Here is a 23,718-nt window from a genome sequence, read left to right as displayed (position 1 = left end):
GTTGGCTTGACCAAGCCTTTAAGGTACCCAGTGTGTCCAGATTATTGTCAAAGGAAAGTCTACTGACAACAGGCCTGAGTAAAGGTCACCTTTGACTTTCATAGCTAACCAATATCTGCTGGGAGTTTGAATCACTGAAACAGCTGCTATGAATGACATCAACACATACATGCAGAACTTCTACAATGGTTTCTATGGTCCCGCTCACGATATGGGCATTTGGCACTCAATGAGTTCAGATTATCTTTAGAGGAAGGTTCCCTCGGCCCTCGTCTGCTGACAACAGTCCTGAGTATAGGTCACCGTTGACTTTCATAGCCAACAGATATCTGCTAGGATTTTGAATAACTAGAACAGGAACCATGATTGGCATCAGCACAGATTGTGGGACTTGTACAGTGGTTTCTATGGTCCCGCTCATGATATGGGCATCTGGCAAGATCTACTGCAGCCCATGTTAACTACGATGATAGAAGTGTCAAGGGGTCAAATTTGTAAGTATATAACATGTTTTACAGCAAAAAGCTCACTTCAATGAAATTGAAAAAAAAAATTAAAAAGGTTCACTGACCCACACTTTGGCAGTATGTGTATTTCCGTTTCTGGTATCATATTCGATGACATCTTTGATATCTTCAAATCCATGCCACACAATCTTTACCACGGCCTCCTCAAGCTCAGTGTTCCCCTCTTGTTGCTCTTTGTTTGATTTATTTTGTTTTTTACGCCTCTTTGGTGATGGGATTTCTACCATTCTACCGTATGATACTACCACATCAGCAGTGACACCAGAGGGCTCTGGGTACCATAAGAAGACCTGAACAGTATTATCATTTGAAAGCTGCATGAAAGCCTCTGTGCTTCTTATAATTTGAGGGACATGATGAGAAACCCGGAAAATTCCTTCTAACTGAATCTTTTTCAGCAATGTTCTCTCAAATAAGTCCTTGTCTGTGCCACCGGAATCTTGCAAGGGGCCCCTTCCCAGAGCACGTGAGAACAGACTTCCCAATGTGTCCCATAAAGCTGAAACGTAAGGCAAACCATCAGGATTCTGAACTGGTACATGTCCTCTCTGGGATGCTGAGGAATTCCTGCTACTCCATGGCTCACAAGGTGCAGATCCCTGAGGTATAATATCAGGTCCTTTAGACAAACCATCAGTTCTTAATTGTGACAAATGTGATGGAAAGTCTTCAGAGTCTCTGGATTTTGGAGACACTATTAACTCTGTCAGAGGTTCCAGTCTGCCGTAGCTTGCAGCTGGTGTCAATGATCCTGAAAATAAACAAAATTTAGTATATTAAAGTATTTAGTAAAATTAAAGTATATATAAACCCTCACGTCATAAAACAACCCATTCAGTTTACAAGAAAAACGGAAGGAAAACATTTGTGTATAGATATAAAAAAACATTATAAACACTTTTTTCCCTTTTTTTATAAGTGATCACATTCTGTTTTCAGCTGCATAAAAGCTGGGGGAGGAGAAAAAGCAAGACACTGGTCTTCCCAGTGAATGGCTGTGCCAGGGTGGGGGTGGGGGTGGGGGGGTTGTTGTCTGATCATTGGCTGAGAGCAGGTCGAGTTCTCAGCATAGCTAGAGAAGTGATCGCATTGTGCTCTCATGCCTAGTGTGGTCAGTTTTTGATAGGAAAACAAAAGGGACTGGCAGGAACACCAGGGATTTCACACAAAGGAAGCAATATAAAGAGAACAGGATACTTTTTCATACAAGTACATGGTATAGCAGGCACATATCAGGAGTATGAAATGTTGGGTTTACATACTCTTTAAAATGTAATGATATGACATCATTTATTTCTAGGGATGCACTGATACATATCGGCGGATACAACGTATCAGCCAAAAATAGTGTTATCCGCACAAAAGGTGTCCACAATGGCTTCTCTGTTTTTATTATACAAGAAATACGTCAAAGCAACTCACATGCAGAGTCGCATCCCATAGATTTTAATGCAAAGTCGCATTCCATAGACTTCCATGCAAAGTCGTGCCCCATAGACTTTCACGCAAAGTCGTGTCCCATAGGTTTTCATTCAGAGTTGCGTCCCATTGACTTTCATGCAAAGTCACGCCCCATAGACTTTTATGCAAAGTCGCATCCCATAGATTTTAATGCAAAGTCGCATTCCATAGACTTCCATGCAAAGTCGTACCCCATAGACTTTCACGCAAAGTCGTGTCCCATAGGTTTTCATTCAGAGTTGCGTCCCATTGACTTTCATGCAAAGTCACGCCCCATAGACTTTTATGCAAAGCCGCATCCCATAGATTTTAATGCAAAGTCGCATTCCATAGACTTCCATGCAAAGTCGTGTCCCATAGACTTTCACGCAAAGTCGTGTCCCATAGATTTTCATTCAGAGTCGCGTCCCATTGACTTTCATGCAAAGTCACGCCCCATAGACTTTTATGCAAAGTCGCATCCCATAGATTTTTATGCAAATTCGCATCCCATAGACTTTCATGCGAAAATGCCCCCTAGTGATTTCAATACAAAGTCGCATCTCATAGACTTTCATGCAAAATCACATCACTCTAGTCTTTCATGCAAAAATGCCCCCTAGTGACTTCAATGCAAAGTTGCGTACCCATAAAGTTAAATGCAAAAACGACCCCCTAGTGACTTCCAAAATCATGTCCCATAGACTTTAATGCAAAATCGCGTCCCCCTAGACTTTCATGCAAAAACGCCCCCCCTAGTGACTTCAATGCAAAGTTGCATCTCATAACCTTTAATGCAAAGTTGCGTCCCCATAAAGTTAAATGCAAAAACGTCCCCTAGTGACTTCAATGCAAAATCATGTCCCATAGACTTTAATGCAAAATCACGTCCCCCTAGACTTTCATGCAAAAACGCCCATTAGTGACTTCAATGCAAAGTTACGCCTCATAACTTTTAATGCAAAGTTGTGTCCCCAGAGAGTTAAATGCAAAAACGTCCCCTAGTGACTTCAATGCAAAATCATGTCCCATAGACTTTAATGCAAAATCATGTCCCGTAGACTTTAATGCACAATTGCGTCCCCATAAACCTCAATGCAAAAATGCCCCCTAGTGACTTCAATGCAAAATCATGTCCCATGGACTTTTTATTTCGTTGCACCACGATTTACTTCATGTATAGGGAAGCATATTCCACATTGTCAAAAGGGAACATGGAAGCGCACACTGCGAGACCACTTGGTGTATTGTGTACCTTCGTCTTCAGCTTGGCTCCTCCCAAGTCACACCCTCTAATGTGTTTCACCCACCCACGGGTTAATCATAGCGGTTCATGATCTATGAATAAACCCGTGAGTGGGTGGAGCACGTTGGGGGACGTGGCTTTAGAGGAGACAAGCTGAAGCCGATCTGTTGCACAATGAACTGAAGGGTTTCCAGGTGTGAGCTTCTGTGTTCCCCTTTGACAGATTGCTGTACTGGGCAGGACGGGCCCTTCAGAAGCTACCAGCCGGTAGTGATTGGAGTCATCGGACTTCCACATTGGGGCTTGGAACGGCGCTTTCTGTTTGTATTGGTCACATATATTCCACACGGCATTATAGAGATCACCAAGGCCTGAAGAAGCTTACATCCTCATGTCCCGCCTGAACAAACACTTTCTAGGGTCAATTCAGCAAAAGTGAAATTTAGCTTTAACAGTCGATTGACCTGACATTTTTTTGGTGATGTTGGGTTGGGGGGGGGGGGGGGGCTGCATACAATTTTATTATTTATTTATTATAGGTACTTATATAGCGCTGTTAATTTATGGAGCCCTTTACATATATTTTGTACATTCACATCAGTCCCTAACCCTCAAGGGGCGTACAATCTAAGGTCCCTAACTTACATTCATACATACACATACTAGGGACAATTTAGACAGGAGCCAATTCACCTGCCAGCATGTCTTTGGAGTGTGGGAGGAAACCGAAGTACCCGGAGGAAACCCACGCAGGCACAGGGAGAACATGCAAACTCCAGGCAGGTGGTGCCGTGGTTGGGATTCGAACAAACGACCCTAGTACTGCCAGGCGGAAGTGCTAACCATTTAGCCACTGTGCTGCCCCACTTTATATATATATATATAGTGTACATTCACATCAGTCCCTGCCCTCAAGGGGTGTACAATCTAAGTTCCCTAACTCACATTCATACATACACATACTAGGGACAATTTAGACAGGAGCCAATTAACCTACCAGCATGTCTTTGGAGCGTGGGAGGAAACCGGAGCACCCGGAGAAAACCCACGCAGGCACAGGGAGAACAAACTCCAAACAGCAAACTCCAGGCAGGTGGTGCCATGGTTGGGATTTGAACCAACAACCCTAGTACTGCCAGGTGGAAGTGCTAACCATTTAGCAACTGTGCTGCCAAATTTTCATGCAATAACATGGCAGGTACTAAACCTTAGTGCTGCAAGGAGAGCGAAACTGTTTAAATTCAATATGCTTTCAGGTCCATACAGCTACCTCCAGTTTCTTGGCTTGCTTTTGACTTGCTTCAAGCTAATTTCGGGTTACATTGAATTGCATTTGCCTTCACACCGTATGAGGAAGCAATGCATCCTAGATGCAAACCAATGACTGTGTCCTATAAACACCAGGTTCAAATGTAAATTCCAAGGCAAAGTTTTCTAAATGCGTCCAAAGGGATCAACTTACCTATTTGGATGTAAACACATGTGTACACATCGACCCACACTGGGAATATAGCATTGGGATAAACTATGCGGATTTGATCGAGAAGGCTTGTTTCCAGGGCAGATGCATGCAGTTCCTAGTAAAAACATAAAATAATATTACAAGTGAATATGATATTCAGATAAATGGCAACTACCCTAATGTATAACTAGCTTTTACAGTAAGGTGCACATGAAAGGGGCTTTGCACGTTACAAACAATCGAACATTTCCCAGCATACCAGCTTGCCTGCAACAAAACCAAATTAGTTGAGCAGGGACCGGCTAAGATTTGAACCATCTATGGGCAGACTGATTGTACCCAATTCGATTGTTGTACAACTTGGGTACAACCAGCCTGTTGTATTTTGCATGCGATTATTTCCACTAGCCACTAGCAATAAACACTGTGCTCTCCTGGCAGGAATGGCTTCCCCCTGCGCCTCCCCTCCGGGAGAACATAACAACTCAGAGAGAGGGATTCCCCAAACAACAAACACTCACTGTGTTGATGGAGGAATTGAACAAATTTTTTGCAACTGCAACTACAGGAAATATAATCACATCATCTATGGCCAGCTAAGGAGGAGTGGGATCCCTCCAGGAAAACCTGCCCTTAATTTGCGTGGGTTTCCTCCAGGTACTCCGGTTTCCTTCCACACTCCAAAGACATGCTGGTAGGTTAATTGGCTCCTGTCTAAATTGGCCCTAGTATGTGTATGTATGAATGTGAGTTAGGGACTTTAGATTGTACGCCCCTTGAGGGTTAGGGACTGATGTGAATGTACTATATATATGTAAAGTGCTGTGTAAATTGACAGCACTATATAAGTATCTGAAATAAATAAATTAAATGTATCCACGCTATGTGCTTCAAATTGGAGACTCAAAATTGTAGAGTTGGGACCACTGTATACAGAAGCGCCTTGGCGTGGCACTGCGGCTTTCACATATATTTGCAAATGTGTGCAACTAAAACCTCTGTTTTAATGCAAACTGTTAGACAGAGCTAACTTGGTTTTGAAATAGATGATCCAATTTTCTTTTGGTTGCAGGAAAGAAAATTGCTTTAATCCCCCATCAACACTGACTGGAATTGTCCCCAGCCGGGAGAACACAATGATTGTTAGCGGCTATAGCCGCTGGCAATAGTTGCATGTTAGAAGTTCGACATGCTGGTTCTACCCAAGTCGATCGATAGATTGACCTGGCTACAATCAGCCTGCTCATGCATGTATCGAATCTATGTTGGTCCTTGGCTGAGACTCTAACCATCTATAGCGGCTTAAGTCTTCACTCCCCTGCCACTGTGTTCACTGACAGGAGCAGAAGTCCTGTGCAAGGTCGTGATCTGGGGCTTACCCAGGGCTGAGGAATCTTTCCTTGCCCTATGTAATGGTGCTGATGCTTGGCAATGGCCAGTTTACGCACCCAGTGCTGTCACCTTGGCCCTGAGTATTCCTACCCTCCAGCATGGGGCAAAAGGAGTTAATCCCATTATTTCCCATACCCAGAGGTACCATGTATTTCTTTTCCCTTCCAATGGCCAAATGCAGCAGCGAGAGTTGAGTATAAGCTGCCACAGGGCCAACATATACAGATTTACAAAATACTTAGACCTATCATGTCAGTCTCTGACCTAAATACAGAAAAGTCTAAAGGCCCCACCAAAATCACAGACCAACATAAGTAATGTTAATTTCAGCAGCAGCTAATCACCTAAGCTGTATACTTTTGGATGGTGGAAAAAAACTGGAGAACCATTACAAATCCATGCAAATAATGTGGGAACACATGAGCTCCATGAAGAAGAAACTGGTGATCTGCTTCTGAAAACTTCTCAATGAGTTTCTAGATCAGGGGTCTCCAAACTTTCTAAGCAAAGGGCCAGTTTACTGTCCTTCTGACTTTAGCAAGGCCAGATCATGGCCATCGGGAGTAGAAAAGGTCCCGGCATCAGTGGGAGTAAACATCTCCTACCTTTGGTGTCAGTGAGAGGAACTGTGCCCCAATCTTGGTGTCACTGGGATGAACTGTGCTCCATCCGTTGTGTCATTGGAGGGAATTATGCCCCATCGCTGGTGTCATTGGTGGGAATTGTGCCCCTTCTTTGGTGTCAGTGGATTAAATGGTGCCCCAAGGGCCAGATAAAAGCAAACAAAGGGCCACATCCAGCCCTCAGGCCACAGTTTGGAGACCCCTGGTATAGAGCAGTGGTCTCCAAACTGCGGCCTGAGGGCTGGATGCGGCCCTTCGTTTGAGGAACAAGAGCCAATTAAGTGATTTAGTAAACAGCTTTGGGCCACAATGAAATGAAATAGTTCATAATGTTGAATTGCATAATGAACATTTTCCTCCTACAGCTGCTGAATTCTGGCGGAAGGGAGAGGAGGAGAAGCCAGATTTCAGTGGTTGCAGGAGGAAAATGGAGAGGATTGGTTCCTGTATATGCTGCTCTGGTTTGAGGTCAAAGGCCACATCAGAGGGTTCCGAGGGCTACAGATTGAGGGCCACTCCTCTTCTAAGCAAAGAGCCAGTTTACTGTCCTTTAGGCTTCAGACTTTGCCAGAGGGAGTAGAAAATGCCCCAGCATCAATGCCCCATCATTGGTTTTAATGGGAGGAATAGTGCCCCATTGTTGGTATGGATGGGAAGAATAGTGCCCCATATTGTTGGTATGAATGGGAGGAATAGTGCCCCATTGATGGTATCAGTAGGGGGAATGGTGTCCCATCATTTGCATCAGTTGGTGAAATAGAGTCCCAAGGACCAGATAAAGGCAGGCAAAGGGCCACATCTGGCCCCCGGGCCGCAGTTTGGAGACCACTGTTCTAGATAGTACCACCTGTCTCTGCCCTGTCTCTGCCAAATATCAGCCAACACTGATCTATAGCAAGGCTAAGAATACCATATGTCTTGGGTTGGAGAAGTAAATGAAGGTATTGGCAGGAGATGAGTGGTTTTTACTTGCCAGCTATAAAGTGAGATAGCTGCTTCTCTTTATAGAAATCTATGACTACTTTTCCGGCAAAACTTTATTTATAAAAGTGGTCAGCTATGTTTAGCAAAGGCTAAAGAAACAAGATAGACGCATCACGCCAAGGTCTACTAGGTCACAAAGGCATAAAGAGTCAGACCCGACCAATGCAAGCCTTTAAAATGAACAATAACATTTAAAGGGTTAGTCCACCTTTCCAATAAAAGTTTCCATGCATTTCCACCTCCACAGTGGATTAAAAAGCACTCTTCAGCATTGAAAAAGGAATTACCTTTAGGCTCCATGCACACTTGCCTTTTTAACAAAATTAAATTACTGGAAAAACACTGGTAATTTAGCATTTTTAGTAGTGTTTTAGTAGCATTCAGAAGTGTTTAGGAGTGTTAGCATTTTATTAGCATTTTTATAGTACATGTAAAGGGAAAACAAAGCTAGAAAAAAGCTGTTAGAGGAGTGTTTAGGAAAGATTAGGAGTGTTTAGCATTTTTTTTCTGTTGGAAAAACGCTCCAAAAAACTCTACAGAAACAATTTTTTTTCTACTCCTAGACGCTGGAGCTCAAAAATTGCTAATAGCCTAAAGTAGTGTGCATGGACACATAGGATAACACGATTTAGCTTCTAGGAGCAGAAAACAATGCTAATAACAGCTTCTAGGAGCTTAAAAAACCACTAGTGTGGATGGTGCCCTAAATGTCATAAATGTAGGCCATGCTTTGCCTTTCCCGAACCTAACAGAAACATTCCTAGTGTAAGTGACCCCCCCCCCCAATCCTGCCTAGAAGGCAGGAGTGCTGCATGTGACTAATGCACTGCAGGAACAAGCACTCTGCCTCGCTCAAAACCCATGCATGCTCAGTGTGCTCTCTCTGTTGCACAATGTCAGCAGCTTCCTTTCTTGAGGCTTGCTTTGCCTGACTGAAAACTTGGACAGAATCATCCGAGATGGTAGGAGCCACTCCTAAGCCTCATTCATTTGTGTAGCTAAATTTCAGCTTGAGCTATTGCATTTTGTAAACAAGTGCTTTAAGAACTAAGGCTCAAAAGGAGACAAAGGAAAGAACCAAGATCTCCTCCTGCTGGTTAGACAGAAGACTGCATGATATTCATACACAACATGCACTGTAAAATACATTTCTAACTCCTATTGCTATGCAGAAAAATATTAAATAAAAAAAGGAAATATTTATACAGCCCTTTTTCTTTATAATAGCTAAATGGGAAGCCAATGGGCAAAATTTAACATGGATTACCAGTATTTCCCAGTCATCTGCAGTCATGGGTTCAACTGTGACTTCTTTACACGATGTGACATTACAACACTGCTTAAGGAACACCTGTAGATAAAAACAGCATAACTTATAGTACTTGGAACCTATGATGAATGTACATATGACAACAGTTTTATATGCTTGAAATCAAAATCTATTCAACGTGCAGATAAATGGTATTATTAAAATGTATCTTCAGTTAAACTTTTTTTTTTTAGCATTGGGTGGAGCAGCCTTTCTCAATCAAGGTGCCCAGGCACTCTGGGGTGCCGGGTGCCTTGAGGCTTCTTCAGGGGTGCCTTGGCAAAATGTTGAAAAATTGCCCAAAACTTGTATACAAGCCAGCAGGTGAAACAAGCCTGCCTTTCAGTTACACAAAGCCAAAGGATTTCATTGTGCACCATTACGACCTTCTAACCACTGGTGTCCTAACAACCAATGGCATAATCAGTTGATAAGGAGGATGTCAACTGCCTGCACAGCATCCTTGTTTGACCCTCCCCCGCCCCTCTCCATCAGTGCTGGGGTCACATTAGCTCAGTGATGGAGAAAAACTGAGGGGGAAGAGAAACAATGGAATACTAGTCAGTACCAGTGTGCAAAAGTGTGTTTGCTTTGAAAGAATAAATCACCTCTTGTGTTGGTTGTCCGACATGTGTGAATGTGTCTGCATTATATAAAACTATTAGAATATTTTTTTACATTTTAGAATGAGGTGCCTCAAGACTGTCCAAAATTTTAAAGGGTGCCTTGACTGAAAAAAGTTTGAGAAACACTGGGGTGGAGCAAAAGATTAAATCCCCTGCCAGGTTTTTACGGCTGTCCAGGGTTCTTTTGAGGGATATGCCCTCATTTACTGTGCTGGTGACCGCATTCATAACATACTGTATCCATATATGAGATTAAAGTGGTTGTAAAGGCTGAAGGTTTTTTCAGCCATTCTATGCATGAAGGTGAAAAAAACCTTTTGTGTATTGCTCCCCACACAGCCCCCTCAATGCTCACCTGAGCCCCCTCTCAATTCAGCGATGTGCACAGGAGCCTCCGCTGTCCTAGGTTTCTCTCTCCTCATTGGCTGAGACACAGCAGCAGGAGCCATTGGCTTCCATTGCAATGAGGAGAGAACAGGGGGTGGGGTCAAGCTCTGGCTCTTTGTGTCCTATGGACGCATAGACCGGGGCTCAGGAGCGAGCACACACTAGCGCTCCCATAGCAAGCGGCTTTCTATTGGGGACACTGGTCAAGGGGTGGAGCCAGAAGCACCGACAGGGGACCCGAGAAGAAGAGAATCGGGGCTGCTCTGTGCAAAAGCATTACACAGAGCAGGTAAGTATGACACATTTGTTATAAAAAAAACCCTTTAATAATACTTTAAAGAAGCGCCACACTCCCATCCAGCCAGCCTAGCGTAGACTTGATAATGGCTTCAGACAAGGCCATTGTCAAGTCTACACTAGGCTGGCTGGATGGGAGTATGGTGCTTCTTTAAACTGAAATTCCACCCAAATCCTAGCAAACTCTAAACCTACTCCAAGCCCCATTCTAAGCACCCATAGTAAGTCTATGGGTGGCGCCATCTCCTGTTCTGTTCCCAGCCGTTGTCAGCTCTCTCTCTACAGAAAATGGCCTCAGACGAGGCCATTGTCAAGTCTACACTAGGCTGCCTAAATAGGAGTGTGGTGCTTCTTTAAAGTGAAATTCCACCCAAATCCTAGCAACCTCTAAACCTACTCCAAGCCCCATTCTAAGCACCCATAGTAAGTCTATGGGTGGTGCCATCTCCTGTTCTGTTCCCAGCCATTGTCAGCTCTCTCTCTACACAAAATGGCCTCAGACGAGGCCATTGTCAAGTCTACACTAGGCTGCCTAAATAGGAGTGTGGTGCTTCTTTAAAGTGAAATTCCACCCAAATCCTAGCAAACGCTAAACCTACTCCAAGCCCCATTTCTAAGCCTAATTTATCTAACTCTGTGAGGAAAAGACCCCTACAATTACCTATTCTGAAGCCGCTCAGGTCTCCTGCGGCGGTTCCTGTGTAGCGAGAGAGAGCTGACAACAGCTGGGAAATGAACAGGAGATGATGTCACCCATAGACTTGCTATGGGGCATCCCTTGTCGGCTGCCTCTGCTCTACACAGAAGCCGCCGTTGACGACAACAGTGTGGAATGGGACCGCAGCATCTTCAGAATAGGTAAGGATAGCGAGATTTCCTTTACAGGGTTAGATAGGTTAGGATTAAAGTGGGGCTGGGAGTAGATTTAGGGTTAGTTAGGATTTGGGTGGATTCCACATTATTTTCATAGATGCATTGCTTTGGATGAGCACCTTAGCAGCCTGCACCTTTCTCCTTGGTGACTGCAAGAGTTTATCTTCTCCAGCCTGAGCGACGTTCATAATCTAATACTGTATCCATAGTACGGTGTGTTATGTAGAACACCTGGTTAGCAGATTGATCCACCATATGGAAAGCAGCCCCTGAGGTTCCCCCTGACCTATGTCAAGAGACCACAAGTGACATGTGTATCCTAGGTTGCAAGCCACTAAAGTCGCCTTTCTCAATCAGAGTTCCAAGGAACCCTAGGGTTTCTCCAGAGGTTGCTAGGGTTTCTTGAGCAATGAGCAGTTTCTGCCTCTCCATTTAGCAACCACTGACACCAAGGCTCTTTTTAGCTATCGGCAAGGGGGATATGCTTCACAATGAACATCAATATAAATGACACCTACTCCACTGACCACCTATACACCAATATAAGAAGGGCCTTCTCCATTGACCACCTACATAAGATGTAATTTCTCCACACTGATCACTTATACACCTATTTATTTATTACAGGTACTTATATAGTGCCGTTAATTTAAGCAGTACTTTACATAACTATTGTACATTCACATCAGTCCCTAACCCTCAAGGAGCTTACAATCTAAAGTCCCTAACTCACATTCATACATACACATAATAGGGCCAATTTAGACACGAGCCAATTAACCTACCAGCATGTCTTTGGAGTGTGGGAGAAAACCGGAGTACCCAGAAGCAACAAATGCAGGCACAGGGAAAACATGCAAACTCCAGGCAGGAAGTACCATGTTTGGGATTTGAACCAACGACCACTGCCAGGGGGAAGTGCTAACCATTTAGCCACTGTGCTATATAGGAAGGCTCTTGTACACTGACCACCTTTACACTTATATTAGAAGGACCTTCTCCACTGATCACCTATACAAGTAGGTCCTTCTTTATGGGCCACTTATACACCCATACATGAAGGTCCTCCTGCACTGACCACCTATACATGTGTTTAATAAGGACCTTCTCTGCTGACCACCTATACACTTATACAGGAAGGCCCTTCTCCACTGACAACCTATTAATCTAAATAAGAATGACCTTCTTCAGTCACCACCTATATACATATAAATGAATCTCAATCAGAGTTCCATGGAACCCTAAGGGTGTCCCGAGAGGTTGCTAAGGTTTCTTGAGGAATGAGCAGTTTTTGCCTCTTCAATTAGCAACCACTGACACCAAGGCTATTTGTAGCTATCGGCAAGGCAGATACACTTCACAATGAACATCAATATAAAAAGGACGTTCTCCACTAACCACCTATACACCTATATAAGAAGGACCTTCTTCAGTCACCACCTATACACCTGTATAAGAAGGACCTGCCTCAGTCACCACCTGCACACCTATATAAGAAGGACCTTCTTCAGTCACCACCTACACACCTATATAAGAAGGACCTTATTCAGTCACCACCTACACACTTATATAAGGACTTTCTTCAGTCACCACCTGCACATTTATATAAGAAGGACCTTCTTCAGTCAACACCTGCACATTTATATAAGAAGGACCTTCTTCAGTCACCACCTGCACATTTATATAAGAAGGTCCTTCTGCAGTCACCACCTACACACCTATATAAGAAGGACCTTATTCAGTCACCACCTACACACTTATATAAGGACTTTCTTCAGTCACCACCTGCACATTTATATAAGAAAGACCTTCTGCAGTCACCACCTACACACTAATATAAGAAGGACCTTCTTCAGTCACCATCTTCACACTTATATACAGTCAGGTCCATAAATATTGGGACATTGACACAATTCTAACATTTTTGGCTCTATACACCACCACAATGGATTTGAAATGAAACAAACAAGATGTGCTTTAACTGCAGACTGTCAGCTTTAATTTGAGGGTATTTACATCCAAATCAGGTGAACGGTGTAGGAATTACAACAGTTTGCATATGTGCCTCCCACTTGTTAAGCGACCAAAAGTAATGGGACAATTGGCTTCTCAGCTGTTCCATGGCCAGGTGTGTGTTATTCACTCATTATCTCAATTACAATGAGCAGATAATAGGTCCAGAGTTCATTTCAAGTGTGCTATTTGCATTTGGAATCTAATCTAGCAGCGTCCAATTTCTTCAGAATTCTCCATAGGTGTTTGATTGGGTTCAGATTAGGAGACATACTTGGCCACTGAATCACTTTCACCCGGTTCTTCTTCAGAAATGCAACAGTGGCCTTAGATGTGTGTTTTGGATAATTGTCATGATGGAAAAGTGCACGACGACCAAGGGCACGGAGTGATGGTAGCATCTTCTCTTTCAATATAGAGCAGTATATCTGTGAATTCATTAACAAATCTTGGTTGCCGTCAATGGCCCGCATTCGTGGGAGTATTTTGTAGTAAAGTGTCCCATAGAAAATGTTGATTCTGAAAGGAAAGTAAAGGTTTTCTGACAAACCTGTTGGGGTGTACTCATTTATGCTGAGCACTGTATGTGAGAAGGGGCTTCTTCACTGATCTTTACTGTAGTAAAAAGCTGGGTGTCAAATATGCAACGTACAACATTCCTTATTCACAACCCACTGTTTACACTAATGTACCGTGAGCTATAGAAACCAAGGGTGGCCGGCTGCATGGTTCACCATACACATGTAGGAGTGTACCTCCATGTGGGTCCAATGCACAGATCATGACGCAGTCTGTACCCTCAGGGATGCTCTTGGAAATCACTGCCGATCTGTGCAGCTGGTTGCCTACAAGGAACACCTGTGAACATGAGTGAAGATGATCGATATGGCCGTGTAAAAGAGACCTTGCCCCATTGCCTGTTCTCCTGACAACAGTTCACTGTGGAGTCCTATGGTGCCATCCCACGCACTGTAGGAAAATGCATCATGTCTACTGACCAGTGTTCACAGACACCTACAGCGGGCACGTGAGCATCAGAACTGAACCACGGAGCAATGGAAGAAGGTGGCCTGGTCTGATGGATTCAACGATGCTTAGAGGAACACAACAGGTTTGCTGTGTTGACTTGGCCTCCAAATTCTCCAGATCACAATGCAATTGAGCATCTGTGGGATGTGCTGGAAAAACAAAGTCTGAACCATGGAGGCTCTACCTCGTAATTTACAGGACTTAACCTACCTAGCGGTCTGATTATTTCAGATTTTTGCAAGTGGTTCTGATTTACTATCGCTGTTCTCTAGCTGGTCTAAAACTGCTTTTGACTTAAAGGGACACTTTTTGGACGCCATGGACTTTTCTCAGTTTCCAGGCAGAAAGAACAGTCAAAATGCAGGTAGGGCACAGGACAAAGCACTCGGGACAAAATGTATGTGAAATGGGTTGAAACAGCAATGTTTTGCTATGTAAAATTTGTTTGGAAAAAAATGACATTTTTTAAAATTTTCAAATTTCCCGCCGCCGGGGGCGGCGGCGCCCGTGTGTCCCGACGTCACAGGGACCGGAACACAGAATCCGGATGCCGGCATCGGCCGGAGGAGATGGCCGGGGACGCTGCAGGGGACACATCGCAGGAGCGAAGGACAAGGTAAGTGCTGCAGGGAATCCCTATGCAGCGCCGCATGGTAAGCCCGAGTGTAGCTCGGGGTTACCGCTTTTGGCACTGACATTTTACCCCGAGCTACACTCGGGAATACCGCCAGGGAGGTTAAAGGATGGCTACTGACAGCTTGCTGCCAGATACCACAACGTGCCTTCAGAGGTCTAGTGGAGTCCATGCCTCGAGGGGTTATGGTGGGTGGTCATAATGTTATGGCTGATCAGTGTGTATATATGTGTGTGTGTATATGCATACATATATACCGTATATTACAGTGTTTGTGTATGTATATACACACACATATATATATACACATATATACACACGTGTGTGTGTGTGTGTGTATATATATATATATATAAACATACTGTATATACAGTATATTTAAGTACATCTCAGAGTGTGGAATGTTTTATTTGCTTCTACAATCCTCCATCACTTTCCTTTTCACACCTATGAGGAGATGGTTTGCCACATTCAGCCATTATCAGCCTCCTCAGATTTCTCTCACACACAGGCTGAGTGTACAGAGCGGCTGCGTTCTGGCAGACCCGGAAACTCGCAGGGATTGGACGGCGCGACCCAGCCTCCTCCAATCCGGAACTGCGCGGTCTAGCCTCTTCCAATCCGGTATGCACTGAGGAACTTCCCGCCAAACTACAAACCTCGCGCTCAGCCGCAGGCGGGAGATTGACATCCCCTGAAGAGAGCGATTTGTCCCCGGTACCGGGAAGGACACCGGAGCCCGAGCACGCCGAGAACTTACGCTACCATGTGGATCCAGGTGCGCACCATGGACGGCCGGCAGACAGAGCGGCTGGACGACCTTTCCAAGCTGACCAAGGTGGAGGAGCTGCGGCTGCGGATCCAAGAGGTGTTCGGGGTGGAGATGGAGCGGCAGCGGCTCTTTTACCGAGGGAAGCAGATGGAGGACGGACATACACTCTTCGATTACAGTGTGAATCTGAATGACATCGTGCAGCTGATGGTGAGGCAGATCCCGGTGTGTGCTCCGGTCCCTGAGGAGAAGGATGAGGAGAAGGAGGAAGAGGCGAAGATGGAGGAGCTGGAGCCGGAAGAAGAGCCTCTGCCCTCTCTGGAGCTGGCCCTGTACAAGGCTGACCAGCTGGTGGACGCCCGGGACCTGAACATGGGGGCCTGGTTCGAGGCCGTGGTGGTGAAGGTGACCCGCAAACCCGACTCTGAGGACTTCCTCTACCACATCCGCTACGAGGACTACCCTGAGGAAGGGATGGTCCCACTGACGGAGAAGGACGTCCGCCCCCGGGCCAGGACCACCCTGACTTGGGACCAGTTGGTGGTGGGACAGGTGGTCATGGTCAACTACAACCCGGACGAGCCCAGCGAGAGAGGATACTGGTACGATGCCGAGATCCTCCGCAAGTCACCGAAGGAAGTCTTCGCCAAAATCTCTCTGGGGGACACCAAGGACGCAGTCGACGACTGCAAAATTGTATTTGCGGATGAGATTTTCAAGATTGAAGAGCCCAGGGTATTGACGACGCCGCTGGCGGTGGCACACGAGTCGCCGCAGAAGAGGCAGAGTGGTCCGCAGTGCAGGTACTGCCGGGATGACCCCAAGACCAAGTGCCGCATGTGCGCCTGCCATGTCTGTGGGGGGAAGCAGGATCCCGCCAAGCAGCTGCTGTGTGATGAGTGTGACATGGCCTTCCACATGTACTGCCTGAACCCCCCGCTGACTGCTTTGCCGCAAGATGACGACTGGTACTGTCCCGATTGCAGGAACGACACCAGCGAGGTGGTCCTGGCAGGGGAGAAGCTGAAAGAGAGCAAAAGGAAAGCCAAGATGGCGTCCGCCAGCTCCTCATCACATAGAGACTGGGGCAAAGGCATGGCATGTGTTGGGCGTTCCAGAGAATGCACAATCGTCCCGTCCAATCACTATGGCCCGATACCTGGAGTGCCTGTTGGCACCATGTGGAAATTCAGAGTTCAGGTCAGCGAGGCTGGTGTTCACAGGCCACATGTGGCTGGCATCCATGGCCGAAGCAACGATGGCTCCTATTCTCTGGTGTTGGCGGGAGGTTACGAGGACGATGTTGATGATGGGGACGAGTTCACCTACACTGGCAGTGGAGGCCGTGACCTCTCTGGCAACAAACGCACCGCTGAGCAGTCATGTGACCAGAAACTCACAAACATGAACAGAGCTCTGGCCTTGAACTGCAACGCACGCATCAATGACAAGGAAGGCGCTGAAGCCAAAGACTGGCAGGCGGGTAAGCCTGTGCGGGTTGTGCGTAATGCGAAAGGGAGAAAGCACAGCAAGTACGCTCCAGAAGAAGGTAACCGGTATGATGGAATTTACAAAGTGGTGAAGTACTGGGCTGAGAAAGGGAAATCTGGGTTCCTGGTGTGGCGGTATCTGCTCAGGAGAGATGATGAGGAACCTGCCCCCTGGACCAAGGAGGGCAAAGAGCATATAAAGAGATTGGGTCTCACTATGCACTACCCTGAGGGTTACCTGGAATCTGTTGCCAACAAGGAGAAGGAAAATAATGATGAGGAAGATGATGATTTGGAGCCTCCCAGCAAAGGCAAGAGAAAGAGGAGGTCAAAGGTCGATGCAGATGAGGATGACGATTCTGATTCAGCACCCAAGAAATCCAAAGTGGAACTGTACAAACTCACCCCAGAACAAACAACTCTGATTGAAAAAGATGAGTCAAATGTCAAACTGTGGAATGAAGTGATGACCTTTCTTAAGGAGGGTCCAAAATTTATCAACAAAGTGGAAGAGACTTTCCTGTGCATCTGCTGCCAAGAGGTGGTGTATGAGCCGATCACAACCGAGTGCCTGCACAATATCTGCAAGAGTTGCCTTGACCGTTCCTTTAAAGCCTCTGTGTACTACTGTCCTGCTTGTAGACATGATCTCGGGAAAAACTACAATATGCAAGTGAACAAGCCACTGCAATCTGTTCTCCTACAGCTATTCCCTGGTTATGAGAGGGGTCGGTAATTCAGGTGAGACACTTAGTTTTTCCCCGTTCATTTAAAGTGGAGCTATAGGCAAAACTTTTTTTTTTTCCATCTTGGATAGAGTAATGGCGGGTTAGAACCCCTATCAGGTTATTTTTTTTTTGTCATGAGTCCCCCATTGGGGATATTTACCTTCACTTCCTGTCCCATAGCTAAAACAGGAAGTGAGGAAATCCCTGCAAATTAAGAGAATCCCTTGGGGACCCCCAGGTCACCAGAACTTGTGTCCCTATTGAAAGATTACTTCTCTATTACCTTTCTGAGGGAAACCCCAAATTTCTAATTTTCTTTCAATGATAATGGTAAACAGGACAAAGAGAGGGTGAATTCCCCCTCAGGGACACGGACAGCAATAAAACCTGACACGGTTCTAATCATCTCCACTGTATCCAAAACTAAAAAAGTTTTTCCTTTAGATATACTTTAAGCAAAATCTGTGAAACTGCTATAGTACTTTTGTCTCAATTTCTCTCTTTTTATGTATTTGTCCTTATTAAATGTGACTAAGCCCTCCAATAAGTTGCCTATTCTCTCTATAATGGCAGCAAATTTCTCTGGTATTTGCTTTCTTTAGGCCAATAATCTTCTCCAGAGACGGCCACAGAACTTCCTCATAGACTGGAGGCCATTCTCCTAAGGTCTGTAGTATTGGAGTGTGACTATGGGAAGTTACTGTGCAGGCCTAGCCAGGACCTGAGTTATTTAGACCCCATTCACAGTTAATGTAGCAGGCACATGCGTTCCCACTTGCGGGTTTTTTTTTTCACGTGCATAGTTTGGCCCATTCACTTGACTGGGCTGCCCTATGTATGACACATGCACCAAAGAAGCTATCGCACCTTTTTTTTAGGCGCGGAGCATCGTATGTTTGTCTCTCCGAGTTTGCCCAAGGCAAGCAATGGTAAGAGGAATGCAGAACCCTCATGCCGGTCCTAGGAGCTGAAGGGAGGCGCTACAAAGTAAAGCAACCACCTCCTTGGTAGGTGCAGTGTTGGCTGTCCACATGTGAAGGGGGGGCAGGATGGGGGATGCCCTTTTCCAAATCAAAGCTAGTGGTCCCAGTGGATAGTGGTCAGTGATCAGGAGCAAATCCTACAATTGATCGTTGCAACGTGAGTGGAAGCTGTTGGTTACAGTGCTGGGGGTGGGCGATTGAGCATGCTCCTAGTGCAAAACAGTGATGTCGACTGTAAGCGGCAGCATCTCGTAAGGCCCCCCCTCGGTGTTTTCTCATATGTACATTCAACTGTTTATATGGGTTTAAAGTCGGGATGCACCGAAAGTCAGTGGCCGAAATGTTTTGTCAGAAAACACCCCTTTCGGCTGTCGTCCGAAATGGGGAAAAAAAGCAACGATACATGTCCTGCCGCTGCTGCTCTATAGTTCAGTCTTACCTGAGAAACCATCGATCCTGGTGCTGGGCATAGAGATGAGTGAAGGAAAGATGGCCGCCACACATCTCTATGCCCTTGGAGGACAGGAGTAATGTCAGTTCCGGGGTCGGGCATATTTTTTTTTTTTTTAAGCACTAGATCAATGCTTTTTTTTTTTTTTTTGATCCAATGCTTTACACTTCAGAGGAGAGATATGGGGTGTTATTGACCCCATATCTCTCCATAAAGAGGACCTGTCACTAATTATTTCTATCAAGGGATGCATGCGTTGCTTGTGATAAGAATAAAAGGATTTTTTTTTAAAAGGAACAGTGCGAAAAAAAAAAACCCATTAAATAAAAAAGTTTAAATTGCCCCCCGTGCTCGCATGTAGTGGTGAATGCATACGTAGGCCATGCCCACGTATGTAAATGGTGTTTAAACCACATATGTGAGGTATCGCCACAAACGTCAGAGCAAGAGCAATAATTCTCACACTAGACCTCCTCTGTAGCTTCACACTGCTAACCTGTAGACATTTTTAAAGCATCAACCATGGAGATTTTTAAGTACCACAGTACCATTTCATGCCATTCCATGCGCAATTTTAAAGTGTGACATGTTGGGTATCTATTTACTCGCGGTAACATCCTCTTACATATTTTACAATACAGTTGGGGTATATATTGTTTTTTTTAATCCAAAGTGTATTTTTTCCAAAAAATATATATTCATTTTTAAAAACTACACATTTCGGTTTTTGGCCAAGTGCATTTTTGAATTTTCGGTTTCAGCACCAGAATTTTCATTTTGGTGCACCACTAGGTTAAAGGATAATTTCACCTTTCTAATAAACAAATGCAGATTGTGGGTGCAATCTCAGGCTCCTGCAAACTGTGTAGGTGTCTTCCTGTATAGGTAGGCAGTTACTGTATGACAGGAAAAATCAATGGATACTAGAGTGGTCACCAGTGCCCTGGTAGTTCATTGAGAATTACAAGCCGTCAGCCACAAAGGCTGTCAGTAGTTGTAGATCATTCACAGAGCTCTGTGAATGAATGATGCAGCTGTGTGGGCGAAGCCCCGCACGGACACAGTTTTTAAAGTGTGACAGTGAGTGTGGGGAGAAGAATCAGGAGAGGCTGCAGGAATGGAAACGTCACATGTTCCATCTTAAAAATGGGTGGAACATGTAACATGTTCCCAAAGGTGAACTTATCCTTTAAGTCCCGGTTCACAATGATGCGAATTCCATGTGGATTAGATCCAATCCAAAAGGCATAAAAGGTCCTGTGTGAGTTTAGTGCGGGTTCAGTGCAAATTTTATCTCAAGCTATGACAAATCTCCTCAGAAATTGCATCAATTCACATTAGAATCGCACCTGTCACAACAGAAATTGTACTGCAATTCTCAGGCACCTGGACTGCATATTAGATCAGTAAAAGTGATGTCACTAGCAATGAAGTTCAGGGATATTCCATTCACATCGCCTGATGCCCAGGACATGTAGTTCTGGGCGCTGGGCAGGTATTTTTTATTTTTTTTTTACCTTTTAGCCCTGCTGCGGGCAAGCAGCAGCAGGGCTCACCTGTCAGGAGGTAGCATTCAGGTGGCACCTGATAATTTCAGGTCTTGGCATATGACCCTATTCATGTCTGAGGGCTTGCTGCACAGGCAAAGGAAGATTTCCACCTGTAAGATGGTAAAGGAGTCCTTATCCATCATGATGTCAGCTGGGTGGGAGGTCCTGTGTACAGCTAGGCTAGAGATGGCAAAGTAATGGACTTTTTACTAAGCTTCCTAAAGCACACATAGCTTTATAAATGTACACACTGCTCTTCAGACTAGTGCTTGCAAATTCAGGTCTGTGTGAACTAGACTTGACATGTTTGTAAGTGTAAGATTTTTATTGGTAAAAAATAGTAAACATGTTTTACTTGCCTGCTCTGTGTAATGGTTTTGCACAGAGCAGCCCTGATCCTCATCTTCTTGGGTCCCCCATCAGTGCTCCTGGCTCCTCCCCTCTGCTGAGTGCCCCCATAGCGAGTCGCTTGCTATGGGGCCACATGTGCATTCCTGCTCCTGAGCCCTGCACTGTGCGTCCATAAAGCCTAGTACGCACTATGAGAACAATCGGATGACTGATAGTCTGATTTTCTCCGAAAAGGGCATATCATGATGTAGTCGGAATGGTATTGACTTGCAAGAATTCTCCGTACAATTACTGTACACATTCCAAAAAATGGGACGTTGTGTTAATGTACAATAAAAATGTTCTAGCTTGCATCCTCTGTTCATGTCCGAAAATTTGGAATCTGCTTTTGAAAGCGGTATACTAATGATCAGATACTCTGTAGATCGTTGCCCATATGGAAATTTTCTGATTACTTTATTGTACATATGGGCCAGTAGACACAGACTAGGGCTCAGCCCTGCTCCGTCTACACTGGCTGTGACTGACAGCAGCAGGAGCCAGTGGCTCCTTGTTGCTGTCTCTCAGCCAAAAAGGAAGGAGAGATACAGGTGAGCCTCTGCACTTATGCACATTGCTGTATTGAGATGGGGCTCAGGTAAGTATTTGGGGGGGCTGCTGCACAGAGAAGGTTTTTGTTTGTTTTTTTTTTGTTTTTTCCTTTTTTTATCTTTTTATGCATAAAATTCATGAAGGTAAAAAAAAGCGTTTAGATCTAGATTCAAATTGTTTTTTTACATTGATGCATTCCCTGCAAACACCTGACTCTTCCTCCACCGGTCCAACACTCTCCACCCATCTGCAGCACTGCTCCTTTCTCCATGGTCTCACAGGAGACTCAGAGCAGTGGGAGCCATAGGATCCTGCTGCTACCTCTGAAATCCTGTGAGGAGGGAGCAGGGGGATGCAGTTGAACTGCGCTGTTTGTCTATGGAAGCACACATAAAGTATAACTTCTTTAATTTTTAAAAAATGCCTTTTCAATGACAAATGCACCGCTATATGTTTATATAGGTTTAATTAAAGGTTTCCTTTTTGTAGCTGGTAAATTTATCTAATTATTGTAAACTTTTTTTTTTTTTTTTTCCCTTCCCAGGAATAAAAGCTTCACACCTGAAGGCACCCGATACCTCTGAGCTGCAGTCGCAAGTTCTCTACATTTGGCATCCAGATTGTTACCATGAGGAAGACACAATTGGGTGTCTTGGTTCAGAAACCACAATAAGCCAGTTATTGTGGTTAACGGAAAAAGCTGACATTTGAAATGCGGGCTTTTTATTACTAGCCTTTAGTCTGGATTTATGCATAATTGCTTCTGGGTGAATATGGTGATAAGTTTATAAAGCAAAAATCCATGTGCCAAAAAAGAAAAAAAAATGGGCACGCTGGCATGCGGCTTGTATTATTACAGTATACTCTACTAAGCTGGGATTTGTATTCCTTTGCAACTGGAGACCTGCAGAAACTGCTGCTGCTTGCATGCCCTAATTTTCACTGTAAATTTTGTCAGCCGTTAAGTGCCTTTTTCCAGTTATTGTATTTCCCTTCTTTTTTTTTTTCCAGGACTTGATGTCCTACATGTGTATGCAAACTTTCAGCTGTTTGTATATCCAGATATGATCCTTAAAATGTTATTTCAGCAATTGCATTGCTTTTTCTAAATCTAGGATTTATGCCTGGTTTGTAGCACAAGATTGCAGACTATGTACAGCTGTTTTTCTGGTAAATTCCATTATTTTCCGAGGAGGGAAAAAAAAAAAAGCCAGAGCATTTACTGTTGGCTTTGCTTTATCAATTTGTTTTTTGTGTTTTGCATTCTGTGCTGTCAAGTAACATGCATCTCATGTTTGATCTCTGTACTATTTGTGCCGTTCATGGGTTTCAAATAAATCTCATTGTGCCTGTTAAATAAGCTTAGTATTACACATACTTTGTATAGAAGTCTTCAAATGCACAGCTCCCCTTTCCCCATGCTCAGAAAGATGCATTTGTTTTTTTCCACCTTTTAAAAAGTTACATGGCACAAAATTTGGAAATTCAAATCAAGGCCAGAAACAGAAATGTGAGACTACTCTCCTCTTATCGTGTTGCTCCCGTGCTTGATGAAGCTGTCACAGTTCTCTCATGGGTGAGGGGGTTCTCTAGCGTTCCAGATAAAGCATTACTGTAGGAGTGGGTACATTTTTTGCTTAGCAATCCTATTCTACTGATTAGCCAATTCACAATACACTTGTGGTGTGAACACATTTCAATGCATGAAAAATTAGATTGCCTCCCATTTATTTATATTATTAAAAACACACACCCACCTCTTAGATGTGCTGTTTGCCTTGCCTGTAATGGCCAATTCACCCTATGGAGGTTATTTACTATCGGCTTCCAGGTTGTATTGCCAAAGCTTAACCACTAGGGGACCACCCACAGTATATATATTGCGGCAAAGCGGCCCCTGTAGGCAGGATCATGTATATAAACGTGATCCTTGTTTACATGCTAGGGGGCGCGCGCGACT

At 44.5% G+C, this 23,718-nt stretch overlaps 1 protein-coding gene and 1 pseudogene across 5 annotated transcripts in view; one reads left to right on the top strand and one right to left on the bottom strand.

Annotated features, from left to right (window-relative positions):
• PEX1 (peroxisomal biogenesis factor 1) overlaps positions 1-23,718 on the bottom strand; it is a 122,999-nt gene that overhangs the window by 74,221 nt on the left and 25,060 nt on the right. For all 4 annotated transcript variants that reach the window (XM_089692125.1, XM_089692126.1, XM_089692127.1 and 1 more), the window contains exons 3-5: positions 8,942-9,025; positions 4,676-4,790; positions 572-1,278 (exon numbers count right to left, since the gene is read on the bottom strand). In XM_089692125.1, the coding sequence (XP_089548251.1) occupies positions 572-1,278; positions 4,676-4,790; positions 8,942-9,025 (906 nt within the window). The remainder of the gene's footprint in view (positions 1-571; positions 1,279-4,675; positions 4,791-8,941; positions 9,026-23,718) is intronic.
• LOC149450280 (E3 ubiquitin-protein ligase UHRF1 pseudogene) lies at positions 15,501-23,118 on the top strand (annotated as a pseudogene). The gene is made up of 2 exons (XR_016315282.1): positions 15,501-17,845; positions 22,303-23,118. The product of XR_016315282.1 is annotated as an E3 ubiquitin-protein ligase UHRF1 pseudogene (transcript).

The sequence above is a fragment of the Staurois parvus genome, unplaced genomic scaffold (assembly GCF_062004578.1).
Source record: "Staurois parvus isolate SC_StPar_1 unplaced genomic scaffold, SC_StPar_1.0 ptg000576l, whole genome shotgun sequence".
Taxonomy (NCBI): Eukaryota; Metazoa; Chordata; class Amphibia; order Anura; family Ranidae; genus Staurois; species Staurois parvus.
Note: the sequence above shows the minus strand (reverse complement) of the source record. Positions and strands in the feature narration are given on the sequence as shown.